Source organism: Ranitomeya imitator, chromosome 1 (genome assembly GCF_032444005.1).
Source record: "Ranitomeya imitator isolate aRanImi1 chromosome 1, aRanImi1.pri, whole genome shotgun sequence".
Taxonomy (NCBI): Eukaryota; Metazoa; Chordata; class Amphibia; order Anura; family Dendrobatidae; genus Ranitomeya; species Ranitomeya imitator.
In genome coordinates, this window is record NC_091282.1 from 781,300,094 (window position 1) to 781,314,759 (window position 14,666).

Consider the following 14,666-nt stretch of genomic DNA (forward strand, 5'->3'; position numbering starts at 1 on the left):
AGCAGAACAATATTTTATCATACAATTAGGTTCTGTAGAAGGACGTAGATCTGGGGATTTATTATGATGGAATATAGGCTGAACTGGATGGACAAATGTCTTTTTTCGGCCTTACTAACTATGTTACTATGTTACTATGACCTGGCACCTGCTCACAGTGCCAAAACCACTGGTAAATGGTTTACTGACCATGGTATTACTGTGCTCAATTGGCCTGCCAACTCTCCTGACCTGAACCCCATAGAGAATTTGTGGGATATTGTGAAGAGAAAGTTGAGAGACGCAAGACCCAACACTCTGGATGAGCTTAAGGCCGCTATTGAAGCATCCTGGGCCTCCATAACATCTCAGCAGTGTCACAGGCTGATTGCCTCCATGCCACGCCGCATTGAAGCAGTCATTTCTGCCAAAGGATTCCCGACCAAGTATTGAGTGCATAACTGAACATTATTATTTGATGGTTTTTTTGTTTGTTATTAAAAAACACTTTTATTTGATTGGATGGGTGAAATATACTAATTTATTGAGACAGGTTTTTTGGGTTATCAGGAGTTGTATGCCAAAATCATCAGTATTAAAACAATAAAAGACCTGACAAATTTCAGTTGGTGGATAATGAATCTATAATATATGAAAGTTTAATTGTAATCATTACATTATGGTAAATAATGAAATTTAACACTATATGCTAATTTTTTGAGAAGGACCTGTACTATATAGAAGGCTCAGGGCTGGGCTCAGGATAACTGAATCCCAATAGCGATAGATATCTCCATCTCAGGGAATTAATATAAATATATATTATTACAGGTGTGGGGCCCAAATAGAGCTTTTGCTATGGTGTCCTGTGTTTGACTTGTAAGCTCCTGCTAGCAGGTTGGTGATAATAAAGGCAATCTGACCCGTTGCTCAGAGCGTCAGGCTTCGGGGGTCCCATGGCCACATTGTCCCCATCATAAAGGCATGCAGGACAGTACAGGGCCAGACATATTTCTTGCACAAGGGTCCCCAAACTATCAGGTTATGTGCACACGTTCAGTTTTTTTTGCTTTTTTTTTTCACGTTTTTTTCGCGCTAAAAACGCTATAAAAACTCATTAAAAATGCATACATTATGCATCCTATCATTTAGAATGCATTCTGCATGTTTTGTGCACATGGATGCGTTTTTTTCCGCGAAAAAAACGCATCGCGGTAAAAAAATGAGCATGCTCATTATTTTTGCAGATTTTCTGCGTTTTTCCCACAATTCTATGCATTTGGGAAAAAACGCACCAAAAGCGCATCAAAAACGCGGTAAAATCGCAGTAAAAACGCATGCGGATTTCTGGCAGAAATGTCCGGTTTTTGTCAGGAAAAGTTCTGCCAGAAATCCTGACGTGTGCACATACCCTCAGGGTGGGTATGTGCACACGTCAGGATTTGTGGCAGAACTTTTCCTGACAAAAACCGGACATTTCTGCCAGAAATCCGCATGCGTTTTTTTACGTGTTTTTGATGCGTTTTTGTGTGTTTTTTCCCAAATGCATAGAATTGCGGGAAAAATGCAGAAAATCCGAAAAAGAATGAACATGCTCATTTTTTTTACCGCGATGCGTTTTTTTCACGGAAAAAAACGCATCCATGTGCACAAAACATGCAGAATGCATTCTAAATGATAGAATGCATAATGTATGCGTCTTTAATGAGTTTTTATAGCGTTTTTAGCACACAAAAAAATGCAAAAAAAAAAAAATGAACGTGTCCACATAGCCTCAGCGTTCGCCTTCGCCCCTGCACAGAATTGTGTGACGTGTTTCTCTTCATGGAAGTGGCGCCCCCTGTGGTCAGCATTGCAGCATCTACTGCTGAAGACCTGGGCATTGATGTGGCACATACTATAGGGTGCAGTGAAAGGGTTAGGGCTTCCCCTGCCTCCTCCAGCTGTGCAGCTACTAACCACGGTCCTGCCCCTTCCTGAATCCCCCCAACACAGCACACACAGGAAGTTCTGCTTTTGTGAATGTGCAACTTTGTGGCAGAATCTCCAGGAGCAGCCAGAATGGCCGGGGGCCCCTGTGTGAGGCTGTCCAGGAGCCCCTGGTGAGAATCCCTGGGTCAGAGGCTGCAGATGGAGGGTTCAGTGCAAGACTCGGGGTAAGAACAAAGATGATGATGGTGTGGTCACCCTGCTCCAAGGCAGCATAGATCAGCAAGGGATGGGGATCTAAAAAGGGGCAGCAGGGGAGAGCTACAGGTACCGGGCCCTCTTTATGTTTAATCCTCAGTACCCTAGCTGCCCATGGGTGTGTATGGGAGGTGAGGGAGCGCTGTAGATTGTAAACTACTTTTGCAAAAGGTAAAACTCAGCTCGAATTATGATAGAATCTTTGTATACAAAAGTGCCAGCTCCCCACCCTCCACTTTACTGACCTCCTGGTGATTTATGGGTTAAGTGGGGTGAGTCCTTACTTCTAGTTGTGGCAGAGCTACAATCCCCATCTTCTTAGTCACAAGAGTTGGCTGTAGCCCAGGTGGTAAATTCTGGATGTGTGAATGGTGGCAGCTCAGTGATTATATGACTGCAAGTCCCAGCTGTCTACATGCCAACTGTTGTCATGCGAGGTCTCTGCCGAGGTGTCCACGTTGTAATTGGGGAGTGTGTGTGATTTGTGCAGCTGAGCTGACAATCTATTAGCGGCCCTGTGTGTACTCAGTCCTGGGATGTGTATAGTGTGTATATATACACTGCAGACAGTGCTGGTCTGTGTATGTATATTGTGTGTATACTGCAGATCAGCCTGTGCAGAGAGTCCTGGTACGTGTATAGTGTGTGTGTATGTATATATAGTGTGTATACTGCAGACCAGCCTGTGCAGACAGTCCTGGTATGTGTGTGTGTGTGTATACACTGTGTGTATACTGCAGATGAGCCTGTGCAGACAGTCCTGGTATCTGTATAGTGTGTGTATGTATATATAGTGTGTATACTGCAGATCAGCCTGTGCAGACAGTCCTGGTATGTGTGTGTGTGTGTATACACTGTGTGTATACTGCAGATGAGCCTGTGCAGACAGTTCTGGGATGTGTATAGTGTGTGTGTATACTCCAGATCAGCCTGTGCAGACAGTCCTGGTCTGTGTGTGTATATTGTGTGTATAATGCAGATCAGCCTGTGCAGAGAGTCCTTGTACGTGTATAGTGTGTGTGTGTGTGTATGTATATATAGTGTGTATACTGCAGACCAGCCTGTGCAGACAGTCCTGGTATGTGTGTGTGTGTATACACTGTGTGTATACTGCAGACCAGCCTGTGCAGACAGTCCTGGTATGTGTATAGTGTGTGTGTGTATGTATATATAGTGTGTATACTGCAGATCAGCCTGTGCAGACAGTTCTGGTATGTGTATAGTGTGTGTGTATACTCCAGATCAGCCTGTGCAGACAGTCCTGGTCTGTGTGTGTATATTGTGTGTATAATGCAGATCAGCCTGTGCAGAGAGTCCTGGTACGTGTATAGTGTGTGTGTATGTATATATAGTGTGTATACTGCAGACCAGCCTGTGCAGACAGTCCTGGTATGTGTGTGTGTGTATACACTGTGTGTATACTGCAGATGAGCCTGTGCAGACAGTCCTGGTATCTGTATAGTGTGTGTGTGTATGTATATATAGTGTGTATACTGCAGATCAGCCTGTGCAGACAGTCCTGGTATGTGTGTGTGTGTGTATACACTGTGTGTATACTGCAGATGAGCCTGTGCAGACAGTTCTGGGATGTGTATAGTGTGTGTGTATACTCCAGATCAGCCTGTGCAGACAGTCCTGGTCTGTGTGTGTATATTGTGTGTATAATGCAGATCAGCCTGTGCAGAGAGTCCTGGTACGTGTATAGTGTGTGTGTATGTATATATAGTGTGTATACTGCAGACCAGCCTGTGCAGACAGTCCTGGTATGTGTGTGTGTGTGTGTATACACTGTGTGTATACTGCAGATGAGCCTGTGCAGACAGTCCTGGTATCTGTATAGTGTGTGTGTGTATGTATATATAGTGTGTATACTGCAGATCAGCCTGTGCAGACAGTCCTGGTATGTGTGTGTGTGTGTGTGTATACACTGTGTGTATACTGCAGATGAGCCTGTGCAGACAGTCCTGGTATCTGTATAGTGTGTGTGTGTATGTATATATAGTGTGTATACTGCAGATCAGCCTGTGCAGACAGTTCTGGTATGTGTATAGTGTGTGTGTATACTCCAGATCAGCCTGTGCAGACAGTCCTGGTCTGTGTGTGTATATTGTGTGTATAATGCAGATCAGCCTGTGCAGACAGTCCTGGTATGTGTATACTGTGTATATTGCAAAGTTTCAGTCCTGGTGTGTGCATATTGTGTATATACCGTGTTTATACTGTGTGCAGACAGTCCTGGTCTGTGTGTATACTGCAGTGCAGTGTTGGTGTGCTGCCCGCTTTTACAGGTGCATTGAGCATGTCCTATTCTGATCCTCAACATCAGAAGAGAACAATCTCTGACCCTCAGGCCGGCGTCACACACAGCGTAAAACAATACGGTCCGTATATTACGGCCGTAATACGCTGAAAAGTCCCCAAAAAAATGGTCCGTTGCTCCTCCGTAGGCAGGCTGTGTCAGCGTTTTTTGCGCATGGCATCCTCCGTATGTAATCCGTATGGCATCCGTACTGCGTGGTTTTCTCGCAGGCTTGCAAAACCAACATACCGCTATAGAAGTGATCCATGTGTCCCAAAAAGAAAAGAATATATATATATATATATATGTCAGTAGACACATATATGTATATATACTAATACTTATTCCAGCGCTATACAGCTTGAAAGCCGGTAATTCAATTACCGGCTTTTTCTTTCTCCTTCATAAAACCCGACATGATTTGAGACATGGTTTACATACAGTAAACCATGTCTTCTCTCCATTTTTTTTGCAGATTCCACACTACTAATGTCAGTAGTGTGTATCTGCAAAATTTGGCCGTTCTAGCTCTTAAAATAAAGGGTTAACTGGCGGAAAAAATTGGCGTGGGCTCCCGCGCAATTTTCTCCGCCAGAGTAGTAAAGCCAGTGACTGAGGGCAGATATTAATAGCCTGGAGAGGGTCCACGGTTATTGCCCCCCCCCCTGGCTAAAAATATCTGCCCCCAGCCACCCCAGAACAGGCACATCTGGAAGATGCGCCTATTCTGGCACTTGGCCACTCTCTTCCCATTCCCGTGTAGCGGTGGGATATGGGGTAATGAAGGGTTAATGCCACCTTGCTATTGTAAGGTGACATTAAGCCTAATTAATAATGGAGAGGCGTCAATTATGACACCTATCCATTATTAATCCAATTGTAGTGAAGGGTTAAATAAAACACAAACACATTCTTTAAAATTATTTTAATGAAATAAAAACAATGGTTGTTGTAGTATTTTATTCAACGCCCAATCCAGTCACTGAAGACCCTCGTTCTGTGAGTAAAGAAACATAATAAACCAACAATATACTTACCCTCCGCAGATCTGTAACGTCCAACGATGTAAATCCTTCTGAAGGGGTTAAAACATTTTGCAGCAAGGAGCTGTGCTAATGCAGGCTGCTCCTCGCTGCAAAACCCCAGGGAATGAGGCTAAAAATAGATCAATGATCTATATTTAGCATCATTTGCGGTGAGGCGCCCTCTGCTGGCTGTTCATAGATCGTGGGAAATTACCTAGAAAGCTCCCTGGCTCCCTGGCTTTCTAGGTAATTTCCCACGATCTATGAACAGCCAGCAGAGGGCGCCTCACCGCAAATGATGCTAAATATAGATCATTGATCTATTTTTAGCCTCATTCCCTGGGGTTTTGCAGCGAGGAGCAGCCTGCATTAGCACAGCTCCTTGCTGCAAAATGTTTTAACCCCTTCAGAAGGATTTACATCGTTGGACGTTACAGATCTGCGGAGGGTAAGTATATTGTTGGTTTATTATGTTTCTTTACTCACAGAACGAGGGTCTTCAGTGACTGGATTGGGCGTTGAATAAAATACTACAACAACCATTGTTTTTATTTCATTAAAATAATTTTAAAGAATGTGTTTGTGTTTTATTTAACCCTTCACTACAATTGGATTAATAATGGATAGGTGTCATAATTGACGCCTCTCCATTATTAATTAGGCTTAATGTCACCTTACAATAGCAAGGTGGCATTAACCCTTCATTACCCCATATCCCACCGCTACACGGGAATGGGAAGAGAGTGGCCAAGTGCCAGAATAGGCGCATCTTCCAGATGTGCCTGTTCTGGGGTGGCTGGGGGCAGATATTTTTAGCCAGGGGGGGGCCAATAACCGTGGACCCTCTCCAGGCTATTAATATCTGCCCTCAGTCACTGGCTTTACTACTCTGGCGGAGAAAATTGCGCGGGAGCCCACGCCAATTTTTTCCGCCAGTTAACCCTTTATTTTAAGAGCTAGAACGGCCAAATTTTGCAGATACACACTACTGACATTAGTAGTGTGGAATCTGCAAAAAAAATGGAGAGAAGACATGGTTTACTGTATGTAAACCATGTCTCAAATCATGTCGGGTTTTAGGAAGGAGAAGGAAAAAGCCGGTAATTGAATTACCGGCTTTCAAGCTGTCTAGCGCTGGAATAAATATTAATATATATACATATATGTGTCTCACTGACATATATATATATATATACCTATTCTATGTGTACACATTTATTCTACCTATTCTACTGTAAGCTGTCAGTGTGATTTTACTGTACATCGCACTGAATTACCGGCTTTTCTCTCTAACAGCGCTGCGTATTTCTCGCAAGTCACACTGCTGGTCCGTGTGTAATCCGTATTTTTGAGGCTTCCATAGACTTTCATTGGCGTATTTCTTGCGCAGTACGGTGACAAACGCAGCATGCTGCGATTTTGTACGGCCGTAGAAAGCCGTATAATACTGATCAGTAAAATACGGCAAATAGGAGCAGGGGCATAGAGAATAATTGTGCCGTATTTTTTGCGAGTTTTACGGACGTAGATTCTGCGCTCTTACGTCCGTAAAACTCGCATGTGTGAAGGCGGCCTCACGGATCTCATTCTCAGGTCCGTGATTTTCACATATGTGTGAATAAACCTATAAAGCTCTTCAAGACCGTGTGCCATCCGATAAAAAAACCTGGAGGCACATAGACATTTCACAAAATTTGACAATGTAGATTAAGGGATTTTACAAAAAAAAAAAACATTATCACTCCACGTCACACAGTGTAGATACAGAATAATATCTACATCCAGGCACTTACCACTGACGCCTCATATGATTAGAGACGCTTTCTCCTGTTTCTTCTCCATCTGGTTAGACCTTCATGTCCACATCTCCCAGCCATGACTCGTCTTGTCACGATGATCTTCACAGCCCTGAAAATAACAGGGTCACATACATTGTATACGTACTTGTGTCTCCCCCTGAATACATATACAGTTGTGGCCAAAAGTATTGACACCCCTGCAATTCTGTCAGATAATACTCAGTTTCTTCCTGAAAATGATTGCAAACACAAATTCTTTGTTATTATTATATGTTTGGTGTGGAATTATATCCAATTTGGCTTTAGGACAATTCTTTTTGTGTTTTTTTTCATTTAAGACAAATTAAATGAAGATAATAATACCAAAGAATTTGTATTTGCAATCATTTTCAGGAAGAAAATGAGTATTATCTGACAGAATTGCAGCAATTTCAATACTTTTGGCCACAACTGTATGTACCCCACCATTAATATACTATTGGCCAAGCATCATTAAATTATAAAGTGATAAGAATCACTGTACTCTCCATTAACTATAATCTCTGACTCCCAATAATATAAAAAATATTCAGTCTGTGAATGTCCCTAATTAACTGTAAGGCTATGTGCACACGGAAAGTACGCAAGATTTTACAGTACAAGCGAAGTAAATGAGATCCCTGAAGTCTCATGCACACGCTGCTTAATCTTTCCTTGCAGATCTGCATAATGTCAATTCTTGCAGCGTATTTCACCCTACTAATAGGGAAAAATTACGCACCAAAAGCATGGCAGAAACGTGGGGAAAAAATAGATGTATTTTAGGCAACTTTCTCCCTGCCAACACATTAGGATATGCAGCAGAGTTTTCTCCTGCAAATCCTGAATGTGAGCACATAGCCTTAGTCCCTGTCCTGTGTCCCCATCATTCATTATAAGTCCTTGATAGCATCATAATGAATTGGAGAAAAACCTATCAAGTACTGAGCATCCTCCTCCTCCTCCAATTCATTACAAGTCCCTGACAGCGTCTTCTCCCACCTTTCAGTTAATTATAAAGTGTCCTATGCACCTTATCGCCTCCTCTCCCAATTCCAAATAAATTTTAAGTCCCTGATAGGTCCTTCCTCATCTCACAATTCGTTGTGATGCTATCAGGGGCTTAGCACTCTCCTCCACCACCCAAATCATTTTACATCCATAGCTAGCGTCCTCCTCCCCATGTTCATAAGTCCATTATAAGTCTCTCTTCATCCCATCCCAATTCCCCACACCCCTCATTGTCCTCCTTCCCCCCCCCCCATCCCATCATTGCCCTCTCCACCACCTCCATCACTGCCCTCTCCACCATTCCAATCATTGCCCTCCACATCACCTCCATCATTGCTTTCTCAACCACCTCCATCACTACTCTGTCCACCACCTCCATAATTGTCTTTTCCCCACCACCTCCCTCTCCACCACCTCCCTCTCCACCACACTATAATTGTTTTCTCCCCACCATTGCCCTTTGCACCACCATCATTGTCCTTTAAACCACCACCATCATGCCTCCTCCTCCATCATCACATCATTGCCCTTTTCACCACCTCCATCAAGCTTCCTCCCCACCATTGCCCTTTCCACCACATCCATCATTGCTTCATCCCCCAATACCCCATCATTGCCCTTTCCATCACCTCCATCATTGCCTTCTCCCCCACCACTGCCCTTTCCACCTCCCCCATCATTGCCCTCTACACACACACCAGTCATCTCTCTGCAAATTCGCCACACACACCTCACCGCACGTTCCCCGGCAGCCGCATCATCTTTGTCGCTGGCAGCTTTCTCTCTGGCACAGCCGCACGCTGAATGCTGACGTCATCCAGCCATGTTGTTATATTAGACAGATCAGCATGTGCAGACAGTCCTGGTCTGTGTGTGTATATTGTGTGTATACTGCAGATCAGCCTGTGCAGAGCGTCCTGGTATGTGTATAGTGTGTGTGTGTATATATATATATATATATATATATATATATATATATATATATATATATATATATATATATATATATATATATATATATATATATATAATGTATATACTGCAGATCAGCCTGTGAAGACAGTCCTGGTATGAGTATACTGTGTGTGTACTGCAAAGTTGTCAGTCCTGGTGTGTGCATATTGTGTATATACCGTGTTTATACTGTGTGCAGTCAGCCCTGGTGTGTGTATACCGCAGAGCAGCCTGTGCAGACAGTGATTACACAGGCTGGACTCTGCCTCCAGGGCAGCGGCGCAGATTTCGGGCCATGATTGCTCTGTGTTGTTGTGACCTGATCCAAGCTCTGTCCACAATATTCAGGACGTTTTCTGAAGTGTTTATTGTTGCAATGTTTCATTTGCTGCTCTGTGTTATCAACATTGTAATTTGTTGTTTATAAAAATAGTATAAAATAGTATTTTTTTCTCCAGCAGCACAGAGTATTTCAGGAGAGATTGCACTTATGTGCATAGAGAAAGGAGGATGTTTCTCATTGTCAGTGTGTGTTAAGAGGAGAAATGGCCTAGTATTGGGGAGAATACTGAGCGATGCTGGTAGAAGTGGGGTGCGAGCAGTGGTCACAGCAGGACAGAGTGTTTCAGGAGACCTGTATATTATGCTTAGCAGAGAGTACTCTGCTTAAATTCTGCTCCTTTTCTTAGACACTGTCCTCACTTAATTTTTGATGTAAGTAAACTGTTTTCTCAGTATCAGCAGAAGCTATGATATTTCTGAAATCTCATTTGTTTGTATTTTTTTGTGTCCAGAGAAGATTTGATTCTGCACTTTAGAGCAGCAGTGTGTTTATTTTATTTTTTATTTTTTTTATTTTTTGGTCATGGACTTTTTTCCGGCTCCAGACAGAGGCCTGTAGCATCATCACATCCACTTCTCTTGAACTGTGAACTGTAACAGATTTTCTTTGCTCCCCCATTCCCCAATAAAAAAAGCAAAAAAACCCCAGCATTTGCAGTGTGGGAACATAGCCATATGAAGATGCGTGTGCTGGGCCTCGGTGGAGGGTCGGTGAGGTGGGCCTCGGTGGAGGGACGGTGAGGTGGGCCTCCATGGGGAGGGTCGGTGAGGTGGGCCTCCATGGAAAGGGATGGTGAGGTGGGCCTCGGTGGAGGGACGGTGAGGTGGGCCTCCATGGGGAGGGACGGTGAGGTGGGCCTCCATGGGGAGGGACGGTGAGGTGGGCCTCCATGGGGAGGGACGGTGAGGTGGGCCTCGGTGGAGGGTCGTGAGGTGGGCTTCGGTGGAGGGACGGTGAGGTGGGCCTCCACGGGGAGGGACGGTGAGGTGGGCCTCGGTGGAGGGTCGGTGAGGTGCGCCTCGGTGGAGGGTCGGTGAGGTTGGCTTCGGTGGAGGGACGGTGAGGTGGGCCTCCATGGTGAGGGACGGTGAGGTGGGCCTCGGTGGAGGGTCGGTGAGGTGGGCCTCCATGGGGAGGGTCGGTGAGGTGGGCCTCCATGGGGAAGGACGGTGAGGTGGGCCTCGGTGGAGGGTCGGTGAGGTGGGCCTTGGTGGAGGGACGGTGAGGTGGGCCTCGGTGGAGGGACGGTGAGGTGGCCTCCATGGGGAGGGTCGGTGAGGTGGGCCTCCATGGGGAGGGACGGTGAGGTGGGCCTCGGTGGAGGGTCGGTGAGGTCGGCCTCGGTGGAGGGACGGTGAGGTGGGCCTCGGTGGAGGAACGGTGAGGTGGGCCTCGGTGGAGGGACGGTGAGGTGGGCCTCCATGGGGAGGGTCGGTGAGGTGGGCCTCCATGGGGAGGGTCGGTGAGGTGGGCCTCAGTGGAGGGTCGGTGAGGTGGGCCTCGGTGGAGGGTCGGTGAGGTCGGCCTCCCTCCTGGTTTCTCCTGTTCCTTTTAATCTAAGTTATTTGGTTGAAGTTTTTCTGGATTTTTCTTCTTCATTCATCTCTTTGCAGAATAACTGTAAAAATAACATGAAAGGCTTTTTCTCCCCGGGCAGAATGGCGCAGGAGAACAAGGGTGCCTATATGTGCGCCTATTAACTCCTTGTGTGCTGGAACCGCCTCACTCAGATATGTCTGAGTCAGGTCTGCGGTTGTCGGTGACACCTATGTGCGGCCTCCACTTCTCCTCCTCCAGGATCAGCTGTTTCCTCTTCTACATATTCCTTATGAAAAACTCATTATTAAAGGGCCGGTACCCCAATAGCTGCAGCTTATAACAGGGCTGGAGCATTATATGAAATCTGTCTCCAGGCTCAGACTAACCTAAAGAGAAGCAAAGGAGGGGGGGAGACTATGTGGAGTCTTGGGCTGAGATGACATAAGGTGGCAGCTTCGGCCTCCCCTTGGCCAATAGACCTACAATGGTCAGTGAAGTTGGATTAATGGTGGTCTCTGGTCCTGACAGATGCAGACATTCAATTCTTGTTGTAGTTTACTTGATGGATTGCATTCTACAATGGACAAAAACCACATTGACATGCGCTATTATCACACAATTAGAGTTTTCAAATTGATTCTTAAAGGGGTTTTCCTCTTTAAGCATGTTTGCCTTGAAATGCACTCATTTGGTAGTGAAAACAATTTTTAAAATTTAATAAAAAATGTTGCCCAATTTACCCCTTGTGTAGGACTTGGTTGCTAAATGCAGAATGAGTGAACTGAGGATCCATCAGTGAGTCTATTCAGATTGGAATATTATGAGAGTTTGTAACTAGTGATGAGCGAACGTGTTATCTGAGCACAGTCGCTCATCACTATTTTTTTTTTTTTTTCTCAGCTCCTTTAAACTGAGGGCACCATGAGCGTGAGAGTCCTCCTGCTCGCGGTGCCATCTGACAGGTCCCTGGAGTTCACAGCCAGTGTACTCACTTCACCTTTCTGACGTCAGTGCGAGCGCCGTGGGAAAATTTTCCCCAGCACTCTCACCAATGTCACATAACATAGGTGAGGTGGGTCAATTGGCCGTCAACGCCTATTCCCTGTCAGATGGCACCGCATGCAGGAGGACTTTCTCACGCTCACGGTGCCCTCAGACGGGGAATAGCAGTTCACACAGACACTGAGCACACGCTGCTCAATGTCTGCTGGATGACAGGCTGCATGGTGGCATCATGCAACCATGCAGCCTGCCATCTAGATGTAGCAGAGCTGGACCCGTCGAGGGACAAATGGATTTAAAGCATCTCTGCGGAAAGGTGAGGAATACTGTTATTTGGTTTTTTTAACTCTTTTATAGAGGACAAGGGCATCAGGAGAGTAGGCAAGATCGTAAGTATGGTTTAATTAAGAATATTAAAGGAGTCTGTGTCTTTCTTTCAATTAAAGGACTTTTCTGTGGGTGTCTGTGTTTTTCTTACAATGTGACTATGGGGTTAGTAATTGGGGCGTCTTATTGACACCTCTCCATTACTAACTTCGGGGCTTGATGTCACCTGACGGTGATATCAACTCCCCCAACTATTTCCACACTTGGCACCACTACAGGGCAAGTGGGAAGAGCGAAGCTATGTGCCAGATGCGCCTTTTCTGGGGCGGCTGAGAGCTGATGTTTTTAGCCTGGGAGGGGGCCAGTATCCATGGCCCCTTCCTAGGCTATTAATATCAGCTTGCAGCTGTCTGCATAGCCTTTGCTGGTTAATAATTATAGGTGGATCGTACGTCATCATTTTTTTTTAGGGTCCCCCATTTTAATATCCAGTGAAGGCTGTGAGCTGATATTAATAGCCTGGGAAGCTCCATGGGTATTACTCCATTCCCAGGATATAATGGCTGATAACAGGGAGTAATAGATTGTAGTCTCCCGTCCTACAGTTGTCTGTCCCCAGTAATGGCTGATAATGGAGTAATGGATCATATTCACTTTGCTTGCTGCAGTGTGGACTCCACTGCTCTCGGTGAGGGTCTTTCTTTTTGCAGTTTTCCATGTTATTTTGAGGGGATTTTCTCATCTTGTCACTTCCTGTAGTATAATTTTGTTATTTTGCAGAAATTTACATGTTTGTTTAGTTTCCTCCTCTTCATATTCTGAATCTTGCTTTTGAATGAACCCTGAATGTGCAGCTTCTAAGGGTATGTTTCCACGGTCAGGATCCGGCAGCACATGTCCGCTCTGTCCAAAGCGCTGCCCCCTTTTGTACGTGCGTGCGGTGACTCCACATGTGGTCATTGAACCGTGCGGAATCACCGCATTCTATGCATAGGACGGGGAATTTATGTTATGAAGAAGACTGAGCGTCTCCGCAAGATAGACATGCTGCGGTCTTTAAAGATGCATCGCATGTCCGTCTCCACAGGGAAGCCGCAGGCGCCGTTGCACAAATAGTGGAAATGGCATTTCATAAAATCCCCTCCACTATGCTGTAACATCTGGGCACAGCGGATGTACACATCCTCCAACCTGCAGTGTTTTACTGGCCGTGGGAACATACCCTAATAATGCTGGAGCGTTAGAACAGAAGCTGCTGATACCAGTCACTCAATGGCTGACAGCAGGGAGCAATAGATGTGTCAGTGGATGTTATAACCTGGATATTGGCTATGCTGCAGCTTTGTACAAGTTGTTTTGTTTTTTTAAATATTCCTTCCCATTTTCCATCTCTCCTTGCTGCCGGTGAATGGAAACTTCCTTTCTTACGCTGAGAGGCTGAGCAGCTGTCCTCATCTGATGACTTGTTGCAATGTGTCGGTGTAGGTAAGAGTCATCATGTTTGGCTTTTTGCTGCTGCCCAGAGGATTGTTTCCATGTACAGTGTAACAAACCCTCAGCTGTGTGGTCAGGACAGATTTTCAGCTTCTGGGTGTAAACAAGAACGTACCTATGCCCTGACCGCTACAGAAGTGGCGGAAATAAACTCAAAGCTTCTGAGCATGATTTACATAGGACTGATGGGTATGGTGGATTTTTTTAACCCCCTGCGAATTCCACCCATTCAACTTTGTACAGTTTTTCTGATGTTGTGGTTCAGTCGGCCTCTTCTGACACACTGTTGCGGATCTGCAGCTCTGCCGTCGGTCCCGTGTTTGGATGATCTCACATCAGTTGATGAAACTCAGGCAGCCGAAAAGTGTTCTTATGTCGCTACAACTTGTGAGGCCGGAGGCTGAAGATTGTTCATTCAGCGCTGCCTGTCCTTGTATGTGCACACAAGAAATTGTGGACATGTAGGGGTGCAGAGGCGGCAGTGGCACCGGGCCCTGGAGCCCTGAGGGCCCACATATCTCTCCGCCCTCGTATCTAATATTGAAACAATTTGCAGTTTCTAATATGTTCTGTTTGACTTCTTCGACTTTAACAAGATCTCTAATTGTGATCAGTGAAATGTCCCGTTTTTTTTTTTGTTTTTTAACCTGTTCACAAATCTGAGACTTCCTAGATGAGGGTTTGTTGGT

At 45.2% G+C, this 14,666-nt stretch overlaps 1 protein-coding gene across 2 annotated transcripts in view; it reads left to right on the forward strand.

The window, feature by feature from the left end:
- The first annotated feature begins 1,978 nt into the window (after positions 1-1,978).
- Positions 1,979-14,666, forward strand: part of RIN3 (Ras and Rab interactor 3) — a 66,024-nt gene continuing 53,336 nt past the window's right edge. Inside the window, exon 1 of one of the 2 annotated variants that reach the window (XM_069736967.1) lies at positions 1,979-2,135. In XM_069736967.1, the coding sequence (XP_069593068.1) occupies positions 2,110-2,135 (26 nt within the window). In that variant the 5' untranslated portion in view covers positions 1,979-2,109. The remainder of the gene's footprint in view (positions 2,136-14,666) is intronic. The other variant, XM_069736993.1, reaches the window with a different exon arrangement.